The sequence below is a fragment of the Oncorhynchus gorbuscha genome, linkage group LG24 (assembly GCF_021184085.1).
Source record: "Oncorhynchus gorbuscha isolate QuinsamMale2020 ecotype Even-year linkage group LG24, OgorEven_v1.0, whole genome shotgun sequence".
NCBI classification, from domain to species: Eukaryota; Metazoa; Chordata; class Actinopteri; order Salmoniformes; family Salmonidae; genus Oncorhynchus; species Oncorhynchus gorbuscha.
The window spans coordinates 9,913,328-9,930,497 of NC_060196.1; the positions used below are offsets into that span (position 1 = coordinate 9,913,328).

Genomic DNA, 17,170 nt, shown 5'->3' on the forward strand with positions numbered 1-17,170 from the left:
TAAAGGCAGAATTTTGACAATATTACCGTTATCAACACACTCTTCACTCCCGTTTAACAACTTCAAATCGTATGAAAGGTCTATCATTTTCAACAAACACATTCATAGGCAGGTCTAATTTAGGCATCTTTTTGAACAACGTGATATTGTGCTCCAAAGGAATAACTTGAAATAGCATAATGTAGGCCATTAAAAAATCAATAGAAAAACATGTTTATTTATTTGCCTATTTGTCATAAGTATTTAGGCATATCATGTGAAATAGGAACTCATGTGAAATCATTGTCAAAGGCACAAGAGATACTGCTGCATGTAGATTTAGATTATTTATGGATCGATCATATAGAATTATCAAAACATTTGAACAAAGCAATTGCATGTGACGCAGGAACCACCAACTCGCTGCATTTTTCTATTATCAAGACAATTGCTGGTAACTCTTAGCGGGCTAGGACAGCTCATGAGGTGTTCTAAATATCTGTCTACTAGGTGTGACTAAAGAGGCTTCATGGATAGATTTTATTTTTACCCATAAGAGTAGAATGTTTCTATTCTCAGCACTTACGACCAATTTTCTTCCCTGAGACGCTTTGTGAATACGGGCCCAGGTCACCTGTCTACATAGTCCTATTCATTATGATCAAAAACTGATCCTAGATCAGCACTCCTACTCTGAGAGGCTTTGTGGATACGGGCCCTGACCTAATACCATTCAGACAGTAGTTTACAGTGGACTCACCTCAGTGAGACTGTGTGTGTTCCTGTGCTGCTCAGCTGGTGCCTCTTTAGGTGCAGGAGGAGGTGTAGTCTGGTTGTCCATGACCATGTTCCCCTCTGGGTTCCCCAGACTCTCCCTAGACCCCTCCTCTTTCACCAGCAGCACATCTGGACCCTCCTCCGCCTGGAAGTGAGAGGTGATCCAGATTACACAGACACACTCCTTCAGGTACGTGCGCACACAGATAATAAACACTTTAAGCAGAGTGTTTACCCATCCTTATGCTTATAAAGTGCTGTCGGTGTATGCAGAATAGGGTGAGATCAGATGTGATGTATGCTAAAAGAATCAATGAAACTCCTAGAATGCCCAAGAACACAAAGGTAACTTGCCTAAATGACTACAGACCCGAAGCACTCACGTCCATAGCCATGAAGTGCTTTGAAAGGTTGGTAATGGCTCACATCAACACCATTATCCCAGAAACCCTAGACCCACTCCAATTTCCATACCGCCCAAACAGATCCACAGATGATGCAATCTCTATTGCACTCCACACTGTCCTTTCCCACCTGGACAAAAGGAACACCTATGTGAGAATGCTATTCATTGACTACAGCTCAGCGTTCAACACCATAGTACCCTCAAAGCTCATCACTAAGCTAAGGAACCTGGGACTAAACACCTCCCTCTGCAACTGGATCCTGGACTTCCTGACGGGCCACCCCCAGGTGGTGAGGGTAGGTAGCAACACATCTGCCACGCTGATCCTCAACACTGGAGCTCCCCAGGGGTGCGTGCTCAGTCCCCTCCTGTACACCCTGTTCACCCACGACTGCATGGCCAGGCACGACTTCAACACCATCATTAAGTTTGCAGACGACACAACAGTGGTAGGCCTGATTACCGACAACGACGAGACCGCCTAGGGAGGGAGGTCAGAGACCTGGCCAGGTGGTGCCATAATAACAACCTATCACTCAACATAACCAAGACTAAGGAGATGATTGTGGACTACAGGAAAAGGAGGACCGAGCACGCCCCCATTCTCATCGACGGGGCAGCAGGTTGAGAGCTTCAAGTTCCTTGGTGTCCACATCAACAACAAGCTAGACTGGTCCAAACACACCAAAACAGTTGTGAAGAGGGCACGACAACAAAGCCTATTTTCCCCCTCAGGAAACTAAAAAGATTTGGCATGGGTCCTGAGATCCTCAAAAGGTTCTACAGCTGCAACATCGAGAGCATCCTGACTGGTTGCATCACTGCCTGGTACGGAAATTGCTCGGCCTCTGACCGCAAGGCACTACCGGGGGTAGTGTGTACGGCCCAGTACTAAGCTGCCTGCCATCCAGGACCTCTACACCAGGCGGTGTCAGAGGAAGGCCCTAAAAATTGTCAAAGACCCCAGCCACCCCAGTCATGACTGTTCTCTATACTACTGCATGACAAGCGGTACCGGAGTGCCAAGTCTAGGATAAAAAGGCTTCTCAACAGTTTTTACCCCCAAGCCATAAGACTCCTGAACAGGTAATCAAATGGTTACCTGGTCTATCTGCATTGTATCCCACCCGCCAACCCCTCTTTTACGCTACTGCTACTCTCTGTTCATCATATATGCATAGTCACTTTAACCATATCTACATGTACATACTACCTCTATCAGCCTGACTAACCGGTGTCTGTATGTAGCCTCGCTACTTGTAATAGCCTGTCTTTTTACTGTTGTTTTAAATCTTTACCTATTGTTCACCTAACACCTTTTTTGCACTATTGGTTAAAACCTTTAAGTAAGCATTTCCCTGTAAGGTCTACACCTGTTGTATTCGGTACACGTGACAAACTTTGATTTGACAACATTTTGTTGTGTTACAGCCTGAATTAAAAATGGATAAAATATTTTTTCCCTCAACCATCTACACACAATACCCCATTAGTACTGCATGGTACACCGAAATCTCAGAACTTTTTTGACACACACATAAAAATAATAAACCGTCCGGCACTACAATTTGTTACGTCCGGTACTTCTGTCAAATGTGTCTCACGTGATTGAGAGGATCAAGTCCGCACAGTCTCATTATAGCGCAAAGAGCCTCATCCACGTATTCATTGCTAAAGTGCATTAACTTATGCTGCACAGAAGTTAACACACTTGAATATCGCTCCATGGCATGTAGAAATGTTGAAACTGTTCATTACAGTTCACAAAACAATGTCTAAACACGTTTACAATGCAAGACGATACTTACACTCGTTTCTAACATGGAAGTTCAGCATTCCTGAACAGTACCATCACAAAAGTCAGAATAAATGTATATTTAACTTACTTTACCTGTTGTCCTCTGATTTTGTCCTTATGTAGGAGGTAATCTGAGACAAATTATCCACAGGGAAGAGTTATTAGCCCGACTTTCAGTATGCTGGTTTATGGTTGGTATTACCGGTTTTTCATTTCAATACAGATGCAAATTTGCACATGACAAACACTTGCACAATATGGCCGAGCCTAACCGAACCACATCTGATGGCGAGGAGACTATGTTCGGTTACATTCAGCTGTTGTTGACATATTGTTCATCAGGTGCAATGTGTTAAGAGATTGAAAATAAAATTCATTTTATTCAATATTCTGGCTTGTAGAGACTACTGCATCTTTTGTAGGGCGACTTCAGTCAGACTGATAACCATGGTAACAACCTGATGTTTAGACAAGGTAGCGTCCAGCTTTAATTAAGCTACATTTCCTTGCTAGCTTACAGCTGAATTCACTACCCTAGTTATTTGTTTGTGATATGCAAAATATGCTGATTTCAAAGATGATTGTCACCAAAAATGTTATTAAATTCACGTTGTCTCCCTCACCAACAAAAATAAAGGAACTTGTGTCTTCCGTCCTTTGCCTCCCATCTGGTTTTCACTCGATTTCATAGCAACAAACTCAGATTCCAGCCACATTCTGCCCCGCGAATGACATTCATTCCTTAGACAGTGCACACTTTTATAAAAGAAGAGTGCTTCTTCTATGCAAATGTTGTTCATCAGTACAATAAAATAATTATCTTAACAGTTGCCAATAAAATAAGTCCTAAATGGAAAGGAAAATACAGGCATTCACCTATATTGTGGATAGACTTAGGCTACATCTTCATTAACCCAACCCTTCATTAACCCAGTTTTAATTTAGTCCCTTATTGGAAACAGGATGCATGTTTTGGAATATTTTGTATTCTGTACAGGATTTTTTTTAAACTCTCATTTAGGTTAGTATTGCGGAATAACTACGTTGTTAATCCATCCTCAGTTCTCCTATACCAGCCATTAAACTATAACTGTATTAAAGTCACCATTGGCCTCATGATGAAATCCCTAAGAGGTTTCCTTCCTCTCCGGCAACTGAGTTAGGAAGGACACATGTATCTTTGCAGTGAATGGGTGTATTGATACATCATCCAAACTTCACCACGCTCAAAGGGATATTCAATGTTTTTACCCTTCTACCAATAGGTGCTCTTCTTTGCGAGGCATGGAAAACCTCCTAGGTTTTTGTGGTTGAATCTGTGTTTGAAGTTTACTGCTCGACTGAGCGACCCTACAGATAATTGTACTGGGTACAGAGAAGAGGTAGTCATTCAAAAACCATGTTAAAATCTATTATTGAGCATAGAGTGAGCATGCAACTTACATGTCTTGTTAAGGTTTACTCTTGCATGTATTTAGGCTTGCCATAAAGGGTTTGAATACGTATTGAATCAAGACATTTCAGCTTTTCATTTTTAATTCATTTGTAAAAATGTCAACATAATTCCACTTTGACATTATGGAGTATTGTGTGTAGGCCAGTGACACAATCTCAAATTCAGTCTAACACAACAAAATGAGGAAAAAGTGAAGGGCTGAGTATACTGGCTGAAGGCATTGTACCTGTCTCAACAAAAACTCTGCATGAACTTGATAAACTGCATTGATTTTCTCATAAAGTGTTCTGGGAAAAAATTAAGTAGTTGAATGGAAGTAATGAAATAGGCATTTGTGACCATCATATAGCCAACACAGTACAAACACTATGTAACAGACTTTAGGCTTTTATATATATATATCTCACACAATGTTTGGATGCAATATTCTACCCAGGAATATTCAACACTGAAATATGTTACTCTTGTTATTACAAATGCACCTGTGGATCTTTTCTGCTAACAACACTGAAAAGTAATCTTTGTGTTTAATGCAGAGTTTGATCTAAAGGTCAGAAGCTATCTTGTGGAATGGTTACTTTCTATGTTATAGAGTGAATGGTTTTTCAACTGGTGTATCCTGAGGTAGCTCCTCTCTGAGAACCTCTTGCTGCAGTGCGTACATGTGAACAACCATTCTCTCATGTGGACCTTCAGGTGTATCTTCAGTGGGTTCTGGTGGGAGAACCTCTTCTCACACTACGGCAGCTGTAGAGTTCTCCCCTGTGTGGACCCTCTGGTGCCTCTTCAGGCTGTACGAGTGGGAGAAGCGCATATGACACTGGGTACAGCTGAAGGGCTTCACCCCTGTGTGGACCCTCTGGTGGATCTTCAGGTTGCCAGCCTGGGCGAAGCGCATGTGACACTGGGTACAGCTGAAGGGTTTCTCCCCTGTGTGGACCCTCTGGTGGGTCTCTACGTTCTGGAGGCAGCTGAAGCCTTTGTTACAGGACATGCAGAGGAACCGTTTCTCTTTACCATTGCCTGATGTTGCTCCCCCTCCCTGAGCCTGGGCTCTTTGGTCTTTTGAGTTCAATACTTGATCGAAAACAAAGCGGCCGTGTGAATCGGAAGGCCCCATCGACGTGGACACTCTGTCGCGATCCCTGAGAATGTGTAAAGGGGACTGGGTCGCAACATTTGGATTAGTCTCTAAGCTTTCCCTGTAATCTAAGACATCTCTACCTTGTGAGTGTCCTTCTCCTAATTGAGTCTTGTCTGCATTCAGTGTCAGAGGGACATCGTCCTCCATTTTCACAGTCACTTCGTCTACGACTATAACTACCCCTTTCTTATCTAGGCACCCTTCAGAGTATACACTACTACTGTACTGGTTCCAGTCCCCTTTAGAAAGATCAGTCTGTGTCTCTAAACCCAAGGGTATGTTGACAGGTTCCATCTCTGTAGTGTAAAAACAAGACAGATCATCAACACCACCAGTGTCTAACGTATCACCATCTCCACGGGAATTAACCGTCCTCTGGCTCTGGTGAAATACCGGTAAATACTCGGAGTCATTTGCAGGAGGACAGCCCAGTCTCCCCCGCCCTAGTCTCTCTGGGTCTGATCTGTGGTCAGATCCTGTGTCTAAGAGCCTGTGTGTTAAAGTCTTGGTGTCTGTCTCTGACTTGAGGAATGCGTTCGGCGTTCCACTGACCTCCATGATGCTATGTTGGGTATTGGGCGGTGCTGGGGCGGTGGTGGTAGGGACCTCCGTGGCTACATGGGGCGCTCCAGTCTGGATCTCTCTGCTGTGTCGTGGGTCCTCCTCTCCTTCAGATCTCTCCTGCTTGACCCCAGGACCAGCAGCCTCTGCATCTACAGACTGACACAAGAAGAGAGGTTATTACCTGTGCATGAGTTGAATTGGATAACAATGTCATAGGGAAGTCTCACAAGCTCTACTTTCGACCCTTCGCTATATCGGCATTGAACATGTCACCCTCCCAAGGAGAGGGGGTGACCTTGACAATTTATTATTAAAATGGATCGTTTTTGCTATCCATTGTAAATAATGTTTGTAAGCCTATGTCGACAAATTACACTACATGGTCAAAAGTATGTGAACACCCCTTCAAATTTGTGATTTGGCTATTTCAGCCAAACCCGTTGCTGATAGGTGTATAGAATCAAGCACAAGGCTATACAATCTCTATAGGCAAACATTGGCAGTAGAATGGCCCGTACTGAGCTCAGTGACTTTCAACGTGGCACCGTCATAGGATACCACCTTTCCAACAAGTCAGTTCGTAAACTTTCTGCCCTGCTATAGCTGCCCCGGGTCAACTGTAAGTGCTGTTATTGTGAAGTGGAAATGTCTAGGAGCAACAACGGCTCAGCCGCGAAGTGGTAGGCCACACAAGCTCACAGAACTGGACCGCCGAGTGCTCAAGCTCGTTGCGCGTAATAATCGTCTGTTCTCGGCTGTAACACTCAATACCAAGTTTCAAACTGCATCTGGAAGCAACGTCGGCACAAGAACTGTTTGTCGGGAGCTCCATGAAATGGGTTTCCACACAAGCCTAAGATCACAATGCTGAATGCCAAGCGTCAGCTGGAGTGGTGTAAGGCTCACCACCATTGGACTCTGGAGCAGTAGAAAAGCGTTCTTTGGAGTGATGAATCACGCTTCACCATCTGGCAGTCAAACGGAAGAATCTGGGTTTGGCGGATGCCAGCAGAATGCTACCTGCCCGAGTGCATAGTGCCAACTGTAAAGTTTGGTGGAGGAGTAATAATGGTCTGGGGCTGTTTTTCATGGTCCGGGCTGGGCCCCTTAGTTCTGGTGAAGGGAAATCTTAACGCTACAGTATACAATGACATTCTACATTATTCTTTGCTTCCAACTTTTGTCGCAACAGTTTGGGGAAGGCCCTTTCCTGATTCAGCATGACAATGCCCCTGTGCACAAAGTGTAGTCCATGCGGAAATGGTTTGTCGAGATTGGTGTGGAAGAACTCGACTGGCCTGCACAGAGCCCTGACCTCAATACCATTTTACACCTTTGAAATGAACTGGAATGCCAACTGTGAGCCAGGCCTAATCAACCAACATCACTAATGCTCGTGGCTCAATAGAAGTAAGTCCCTGCAGCAATGTTCCAACATCTAGTGGAAAGTCTTCCCGGAAGAGTGGAGGCTGTTATTGCAGCAAAGGGGGGACCCAACTCCATATTAATGCCCATGATTTTGGAATGAAATGTTCAACAAGCAGGCGTCCACATACTTTTGTAGTTTTATATCTATGATGTAATCCATTCATGCTTTATAAAAATCATGTTTTATTTATATCTGTAAATTAACCAATGAAATCAAACCACAGCCGGCTATGATTACAGACACTTGCGTGTGTCCTTTCAAACTCTAAACTAGTGACCTGCACTGTCATTATGAAGACAGCTTGGCTGTTGAAACGTTACAAAATTATTGCATCTGAGCTCCTAGTGTGTGCGGCAGTCCTTTTCTTTTTCAAGTCTCACAATCTCCCTCCGCTATGACAGTTAAATTAAGATGTACATGTGAGTAGTCTTTCTGAAATAAACTGGCTACATTTGTTGGACTGTCATTTTTATGTAACACTATTACACTAACCTCTATCACAATAATGTTCTTGGTTGAGGTTCCACTCCCCTCATCATCAGTGATTGGTTGGTCATCTCGCCATGTATTGTGTCCCACTGGTTTCACAAAGCTCCTGTGGCCTTCAGTGAGATGTCCTTCACCTGAGTGAGTCACTGGGGGAAAAGAGGTGGTTAGGTTAGCTACTGTCAATGCTCAGTGGTATATTGTACACTATTGACACTGTCTAGAATTGACAAGGATGTAAGGTAACACTTTACATAACTTATTAATATACTATTTATAGATCGATTGATTATGTTCCATGCATCATATTGTTTTCAATTAGTACATAATAGGAAATGCTGTAAATTAAGAATCTGGTTAGAATATGATATTTTATCTTTATGATGGATAGTTAAGAAATCAGGGCAATTATTGCATCCTATGCAAAAACTGACCAAGACCCAATTTTGGTTAACACATCTAAAGTCACACATGGCAGATGGGAACGGGGCGACAGGCTGCGTCTTCTGCAAAATGTACCTCTTGCCATTCCTCTGTATCGGTCGAGGATCTTGACACTACTGGGACGACTGGCGAGGACGCGCTCTCGTATTGTCCTCTCTGCGCGCTCCCGTGCCACCTTCAGTTCTTGTAGCTGTAGTTTCCTCCGCAATGCCCTGTTTTCTTTCTGGCTTTGAGTTATTTCCAAACGAAACACTGCATAGTCGTCGTCTACGAGTTTACAGATTTCTGCTACGGCTGCATTCGCTAGCACCTCCATGATGGAGGCTATTTGAGTGTGAAAAACCATACAGTTAGCCATCGTTAGCAGCTAGCTAACAGTAGATAACATATATCAAACAAGTCCCGTCTCCAACGCGAACTAAACACTGTCTGGAGAAATAATGTGATACTGTGCAGTAAAATTAATCATATTTTGAGTTACATGATGTTAATAAACGTCTAAATAACGACAATAAAGCGCTAACGTGGATATTATTATAGGTCAATGTTCATTTCCGTATAAACTGAAGAGAAAGGATCTTATTTGTTGTCGTCATAGCTCATAGGGTGTGGTTAAATGAAACATTTGTGTACTGTTTGAATTACGGTACAATTTATATTACATACATCTCCTATGATCAATATCTTTCAAGATGACCGCAGACTTGTTTAGAAAGAACAGTATGTTAGCAATAATAGAGTAGAAGAATAAGGTCATTATTCATTTACAACACCTCAGTAAGGTAAATATTCAACTATACTTGTCTTTGCCTAGATCCTTATGGTAATTATTACAATGCAATGCCTTGCATAAGCATTCAACCCCCATTAAACTTATACATTTTGTGTTACAACCTGGAATTGAAATGGATTTAATTGTAATTTGTCAACAGTTTATTGAAAATACTCTGTTAAAGTGGAACAAAAATTCTAAAATAGTTTGAGGATGAATGAAAACTAAAACACTAATATACCTTGATTACATAAGTATTCACCCCCCTGAGTAAATACTTGTTAGAAACACCTTTGGTAGTGATTACCGTGTTGAGTCTTCTTGGGCAAGTCTCTTGAGAGCTTTGCACACCTGTAGACTATTGTGCAATATTTGCCCAATATTCTTTTAAATTCTTCAACATCTGTCAAAGTGTTGGATCATGGCTAGACAGCAATTTACAGATCTTGCCCTCGATTTAAGTAAAAAATGTAACTTGGCCACTCAGGAACGTTCGTCTTCTTGGTAAGCAACGTAGATTTGGCTTTGTGTCGTATGTTATTATCCTGCTGAAAGGTGAATTCCTTTGAGTGTCTGTCTGGTGTAAAGCAGACTGAAGCAGGTTTTCCTCCAGAATTTTGTCTGTGCTAGCTCCATCCTTTTTCTTTTCATCCTGAAAAATCCCAGCGTTTGCCGATGTCAATCATACCCATACCATGATGCAGCCACCACCATGCTTGAAAATAAGGAGGCAGTTACTCAGTCATGTGTTCTGTTGTATTTGCCCCAAACATAAGGCTTTGCATTTAGGCAAAAAAGTTTATTCCTTTATTCTATTCCTGTTTTTTTGCATTATTACTTTAGTGCGTTGTTGCATACAAGATGCATGTTTTGGAATATTTGTATTATTTTTATTCTGTCATTTAGGTGGAGTCAGTACAGTGTTGATCCATCCTCAATTCTCCCATCTCAGCCATTAAACTCACCAATGAGTTTTAAAATCACTGATAGCCTCATGGTAACATCCCTGAGCAGTTTCATTCCTGTCCTACAGCTCAGTTCAGAAGGATGACTATCTTTGATGTGTCTGGGTGGTTTAATACATAAACCACAGCATAATTATTAACTTGACCATGCATAAAGAGACATTCCATATCGGATGTGTTATTGTTACCCATCTACCAATCTCTGCCCTTCTTTGAGTCTTTTCGAAAAGCTCCCTGGTCTTCATAATTTAATCTGTGCTTGAAATGCAATACTTGACTGAGGGACCTTACATATGTTGTTTGTATGTATGGGGGACAGAGCAAGGGTACTGGGCGGCGCTGTCAACCCCTATTATTTTACAGAGTGAGTCCTTGTAACTTATGTGATTTGTCTAACAAAATGTTACTCCTGAACTAATTTCGGCTTGCCTAAACAAAAGGTGTGAATAATTATGCAATGATTACTTTATATTTTAGTATCCAATTTTTATATTTAAAAAAAATCTTCCACATTGACAGAGTATTTTGATGAAATTGTTGATGAAAAATGATTATTAAATCCATTTAAATTTGTTCGTAACAAAATTAGGAAAAGCCTAAAGGGGGTGAATGTTTAGTTGACCCCTTACATCGCTACAAGTTACCACAAAAATATGCAGAGCATTTAATGGTATTGTTAAATTCTGATAGTGAAATACCAACACAACAGGGTAGAAGGAAGCATAACAGGGTAGAACTAACACCAATAATGAATACATGATATGAAATTAAATAACTTTTTACATCTTTACTGAACAAAAATAAACACAACATGCAACAGTTTCAAAGATTTTACTGAGTTGTAGTTGATATAAGGAAATCATGGATCAGAAAACCAGTCAGTATCTGTTGTGACCACCATTTGCCTCATGCAGCGCAACACATCTCCTTTGCATAGAGTTGTTCAAGCTGTTGATTGTGGCCTGTGGAATGTTGTCCCACTCCTCTTCAATGGCTGTGCGAAGTTGCTAGATATGGGCAGAAACTGGAACACTCTGTCGTACATATTGATCCTGAGCATCCCAAACATGCTCAATGGGTGATGTGTCTGGTGAGTATACAGGCCATGGAAGAACTGGGACATTTTCAGGTTCCAAGAATTGTGTACAGATCCTTACGACATGGGGCCGTGCATTATTATGCTGAAACATGACGTAAAGGCGACAGATGAATGGCACCACAATGGGCCTCAGGATCTCATCACGGTATCTCTGTGCATTCAAATTGCCACAGATAAAATACAATTGTGTTCGTTGTCCGTAGCTTATGCCTACCGCCACCACGGGGTACTCTGTTCACAACGTTGTCATCAGCAAACCACTCACCCACACGATGCCATAAACGTGGTCGGCGGTTGTGAGGCCGGTTGGACGTACTTCCAAATTCTCGGAAACAACGTTGGAAGCGGCTTATGGTAGAGAAATTAACATTCAATTCTATGGCAACAGCTCTGGTGGACATTCCATCCAAAATTGTGACATCTGTGGCATTGTGTTGAGTGTCAAAACTGTACATTTCAGAGTGGCCTTTTATTGTCCCCAGCACAAGGTGCAACTGTGTAATGATCATGCTGATTATCTTGGAAAAGGAGAAATGGTCAATAACTGGGATGTAAACATTTGTGCACAACATTTGTGCAAAATAAGCTTTTTGGGTGAATGGAACATTTCTGGGATCTTTTATTTCAGCTGATGAAACATGGGACAAACACTAAATGTTGCATTATATATTTTTGTTCCATGTATGAAATAATTGAAAAACATAACACCTATAATAAGAATGAATATTGTGCATTAGTTTACTTTCTATTTATTTGATCATATAAAAAAACGTTTTTTTTTTAACATTGTCAACCGGAGTTTGTAAAACATGAAAATAGATTATATATTGTTGCTAGTCAATTACATTACTAATTACAATTATTTATTCACATTTCATTTCATGACAATTACTTACATGATGCTATGTAACTGTAATTAGTAACAAATGTATCTAAATATACATAAAATATATTCAAAGATAAATAAATATTGACATTAGTCTTATTTGCCAACTGCATAATCCTAACAGGATGGAACTTTGGGTGGAACCTTTACACCATTTTTTCCCCCCAACAACAAATGATGACACTTCCTGAACGTGGTGCCATTGTGGGAAGGGGAATTCAGTTTTTCCTCTATATTAATTTAGCCATCTCCGCAAAAGATATGTACATTTGTTTTTATATTTTTGCAGAGACAAGCTTTTTTTTTGAGTTGTTGGCTCAATGACTGGACGTTTACGGGAACAGCTAGCATGTATTTGCGCACATACTTATCGATGCATTCCCCCCATCTAGGTTTACTGTCTCTCTAAAAACAGGCATTTACACAAGCCTGTTTCAAATGACAAGTTAACAAAGGGTTAATGAGGGGTATGTGGTTAATTACTCTCTTACCTCATGATAACTATATTTAATCTAAATAACAGTTTCCAGACATCCCCTACGTATCTCAAATGATACGATTTCTCCCTATTGACAACTTTGTCAGATAAGGCTACTCCTGCTGTGCATATAGGGAAACTGCTTCTCCTGTGTGGACCTTCAGGTGCACCTTCATATTGTGGTGGTGGGAGAACCTCTTTGCACACTGGGGACAGCTGTAGGGTTTCTCCCCTGTGTGGACCCTCTGGTGCCTCTTCAGGTTGGACGATCGGGAGAAAATGGCTGGGCATAGGTGGCAGCTGAACGCTTTCTCCCCAATGTGTATCCTCTGGTGGATCTCCACCTGTTTGGGGAAACTGAAGGATATCCCACAGAACAAACACGGGAAGCGCTTCTCTTTAGCGCTGCCACCTTTACTGATTCCATCTCTACTATTTTCATTTGTCAATGAGCTTGTGTAGCCATTTAGTGTTGAGGAACTGGCATTGTCTGAGGTCTGGTTTAACATTAGGAGAGTGTGAGGAGGATGAAGGCCAGGAAGTGTCTGTGTTGTCGCAGGGTCCATATTCCAGTTGATAGATCCTATAGAAGGCAGGCTGAAGGAAGCACCTGTTGGAGGGTTAACCTGAGGCGCCATCAGTCTCTCTGAATCACAACTATAGGAGCAGGACGGAGCATCGCTAGCAGAGTCTGTGTCTGTTCTTTTCAGCCGCATACGGACACCTCCCAGTCCCCGCAGACCAATTCTACGCCTTGCCCTGGTCTCAGCCAGTCCTGGTCTCAGTTCAGTTGTTGTTTTGTGTTCCATTGTCTGTTTCTGGTTGTGATTAACAGTGTTGTTCCCCAGGCCAGAGTTGAGGACACTGTCCCATCCACAGACCTCCACTATGTCACCTCTGGTCCTGGCCTGCTCAGTGATGATGTCCCCTGGGCCCTTGGTGGCACCGGTCTGGGTCTGGGAATCCAAGATGTTCACCCAGTCCCCTCTATTAGCCTCCAGCCAACCTGCAAGAAGTGGTTACAAAATACTTCCCAAACATTGCAGAGAAAACGTAACGTTATAACTAATGTTCCCGGAAGGAGGGAAACAAGGTACAACATACTATGGGGAGTCGCACCCTTGCAACTTCGGTTGATCTACAATCACGCCTGGCAAGGTCAATGAAATCCACGCCTCGCTGGACACGCCGTCTTCCACAGGATTAATTCCTTCAATTGAATACCGCTTTCAGGGCTTGACATTAACTTTTTTAGCCACAAGTAGGACAGATTTATTTACTTGTCCGAAAGCTCAAGTAACTTGTCCCCCACCCAGACCAACGGGAGTTGCCAGGGTCCCCGCCCTAAAGGGTAAATGATCTCCCCGAACCAAGGCAGCCTGGGCCAACGGAGAGCCCCAAGAATCAATGATAAACCCTCCCGGCGCTCCCTCGCCAACGTGGGCTGAATCAGAACCACTGGTGAAAATGCATAAAGGAAGGTCAAAGGCCACTGGTCCGCCAGAGTCCGTTCCCAACGGGGCACTTGGGTCCCTCATGCAGAAAAAAAAGACAATTCGCAAAGATCTATGTCGGCATTGCCGAACAGCTCCCATATCTGGGAAACCACCCAGGGTTATAGCAGATCCACCTGAGTTGAGGTAACCAGGAACATGCTACACCTGAAGTGAGAACAAATGTGCACTGCTCCACCACAACAGGGAGCGAGCCGAAGTGAGGGGCCGCCCATGCCTGTTGATGTATTATATTTACATTTTTGTCATTTAGAACACGCTCTTATCCAGAGTGACTTACAAAGTGAAAGCACACATTTGTGTACTGTTTTCGTATTGGTCCCCGTGGGAATCAAACCAACAACCCTGGCATTGCAAGCACCATACTCTACCAACTGAGGCACCGTCCTTATATATGACCAGCACACAGTGGTGTAAAGTACCTAAGTAAAAATACTTTAAAGTACTGCTTAAGTAGTTTTTGGGGGTATCTGTACTTTACTATTTATATTTTGGCCTACTTTTACTTTACTACATTCCTAAAGAGAATAATGTACTTTTTGCTCCATACATTTTCCTTGACACACAAAAGAAAAGGAGAATTGTCATTCACACACTTATCAAGAGAACATCCCTGGTCATCCCTACTGAGTCACTAAACACATACTTAGTTTGTAATTTATGTCTGAGTGTTTGAGTGTGCCCTTGGCTATCCGTCAATAAAAATACAATTGTGCCGTTTAATTAATATAAGACATTTGAAGTGGTTTATGTTTATACTTAAGTAGCAAAAGTCCATTTAAAAGTAAATACTTAGTATTTTACCGGGTGAGTTTTACTTGAGTAATTTGTATTAAGGTACAGTGGCTTGCCAAAGTATTCACTCCCTTGAAATGTTTCCTATTTTGTTGCCTTACATGCTGGAATTAAATTTGTATCATAGGATTTACACAACATGCAAAATATTTTTGATTGTGAAACAAATAAGACAAAAAAACAAAACTTTAGCGTGCATAACTATTCACCCCTCAAAGTCAATACTTTGTAGAGCCACCTTTTGCAGCAATTACAGTTGCAAGTCTCTTGGGGTATGTCTCTATAAGCTTGGCACATCTAGCCACTGGGATTTTTTTCCCCATTCTTCAAGGCAAAACTGTTCCAGCTCCTTCAATTTGAATGGGTTCCGCTGGTGTACAGCAATCTTTAAGTCATACCAGAGATTCTCAATTGGATTGAGGTCTGGGCTTTGAGTAGGCCATTCCAAGACATTTAAATGTTTCGCCTTAAACCACTTGAGTGTTGCATTAGCAGTATGCTTAGGGTCATTGTCCTGCTGGAAGGTGAACCTCCGTCCCAGTCTCAAATCTCTCGAAGACTGAAACAGGTTTCCTTCAAGAATTTCCCTGTATTTAGCGCCATCCATCATTCCTTCAATTCTGACCAGTTTCTCAGTCCCTGCCGGGGCTGCCGCCACCATTCTTCACTGCGGGGATGGTGTTCTCGAGGTGATTAGGTGTTGGGTTTGTACCAGATATAGTGTTTTCCTTGATGGCCAAAAAGCTCAATTTTAGTCTCATCTGACCAGAGTACCTTCTTCCATATATTTGGGGAGTCTCCCACATGGCTTTTGGCAAACACCAAACGTGTTTGCTTATTTGTTTCTTTAAGCAATGGCATTTTTTCTGGCCACTCTTCCATAAAGCCCAGCTCTGTGGAGTGTACGGCTTAAAGTGGTCCTATGGACAGATACTCCAATCTCCGCTGTGGAGCTTTGCAGCTCCTTCAGGGTTATCTTTGGTCTCTTTTAGCTCTGATTAATGCCCTCCTTGTCTGGTATGTGAGTTTTGGTGGGCGGCCCTCTCGTCAGGTTTGTTGTGGTGCCATATTCTTTCCATTTTTAATAATGAATTTAATGGTGCTTCGTGGGATGTACAAAGTTTCTGATATTTTCTTATAACTCAACCCTGATCTGTACTTCTCCACAACTTTGTCCCTGACCTGTTTGGAGAGCTCCTTGGTCTTCATGGTGCCGCTTGCTTGGTGGTGCCCCTTGCTTTGTGTTGCAGACTCAGGGGCCTTTCAGAACAAGTGTACATATACTGAAATCATGTGACAGATCATGTGACACTTAGATTGCACACAGGTGGACTTTATTTAACTAATTATGTGACGGTAATTGGTTGCATCAGATATTATTTAGGGGCTTCATAGCAAAGGGGGGTTAATACATATGCACGCACCACTTTTACGTTTAAAAAAAAAAAAAATAAACAAGTTATTTTTTCAATTTCAATTCACCAATTTGGACTATTTTGTGTATGTCCATTACATGAAATCCAAATAAAAATCAATTTAAATTACAGATTGTAATGCAACAAAATAGGTTAAACGCCAAGGGGGGAAGAATAATTTTGCAAGGCACTGTGTCTTTAATTTTACTCAAGTATGATAATTGAGTACTTTTTACACCACTGACAGCACATGCCGGCCCAACAAACACAGGAGGGCCTGAGCACCAGTACACCATCAGAAGTTCCAGGTAATTGATAAGCCGGGCACTCTGTGACACCATCCATACTCCCCAAATTCAGTAACCCTCGCAGTCTGTCGTGATCACCTTGCTGGACAACACCTGGCCCATGAGAACCCTCCACTGGGACAGTGCCCGAAGGCATGTCGGGAACACCTGAATTGACTGGTTTAGGTAAAGAAATGCATCCAAGCGTGTTGCTAGCACCCAGCACTGGAACAGCCCCAGGGTAATGACCACCATCATAGAAGCATCATCCCCAGTAGGCGCAGGAACTGGTGAAAACGTACTGTGTGCCCCAGCCAAAAATTGGGCCAAGCAGAGCTGGAAACCTGACAACCTCTGCGGGGGTAGAAAAGTGCAATTTAAGGATGAGTCTAACTCGAGACCCAGGAATGGAATGTGCTGCAATAGGGTTAGACAGCTCCTTTTTTCTGGTTTACAATAAAACCTAGAGAAGGAAC

The 17,170-nt window shown here is 42.3% G+C and overlaps 2 protein-coding genes and 1 pseudogene across 2 annotated transcripts; all 3 read right to left on the minus strand.

Moving 5' to 3' along the window:
• LOC124012381 overlaps positions 1-17,170 on the minus strand; it is a 29,889-nt pseudogene that overhangs the window by 3,965 nt on the left and 8,754 nt on the right.
• Positions 4,223-6,102, minus strand: LOC124012414 (putative zinc finger and SCAN domain-containing protein 5D). The gene has a single exon (XM_046326003.1). It carries the CDS (start codon positions 5,852-5,854, stop codon positions 5,150-5,152), a length of 705 nt encoding a protein of 234 aa, XP_046181959.1. The 5' UTR covers positions 5,855-6,102; the 3' UTR covers positions 4,223-5,149.
• LOC124012416 (zinc finger and SCAN domain-containing protein 5B-like) lies at positions 11,900-15,216 on the minus strand. The gene has a single exon (XM_046326004.1). The coding sequence runs from the start codon at positions 13,490-13,492 to the stop codon at positions 12,797-12,799; it is 696 nt and encodes a 231-aa protein (XP_046181960.1). The 5' UTR covers positions 13,493-15,216; the 3' UTR covers positions 11,900-12,796.

Coding starts and splice junctions, on each gene's coding strand:
- LOC124012414 (XM_046326003.1), bottom strand. CDS start 5,854: ATGGAACCTGTCAACATACCCTTGGGTTTAGAGACACAGACTGATCTT.
- LOC124012416 (XM_046326004.1), bottom strand. CDS start 13,492: ATGGAACACAAAACAACAACTGAACTGAGACCAGGACTGGCTGAGACC.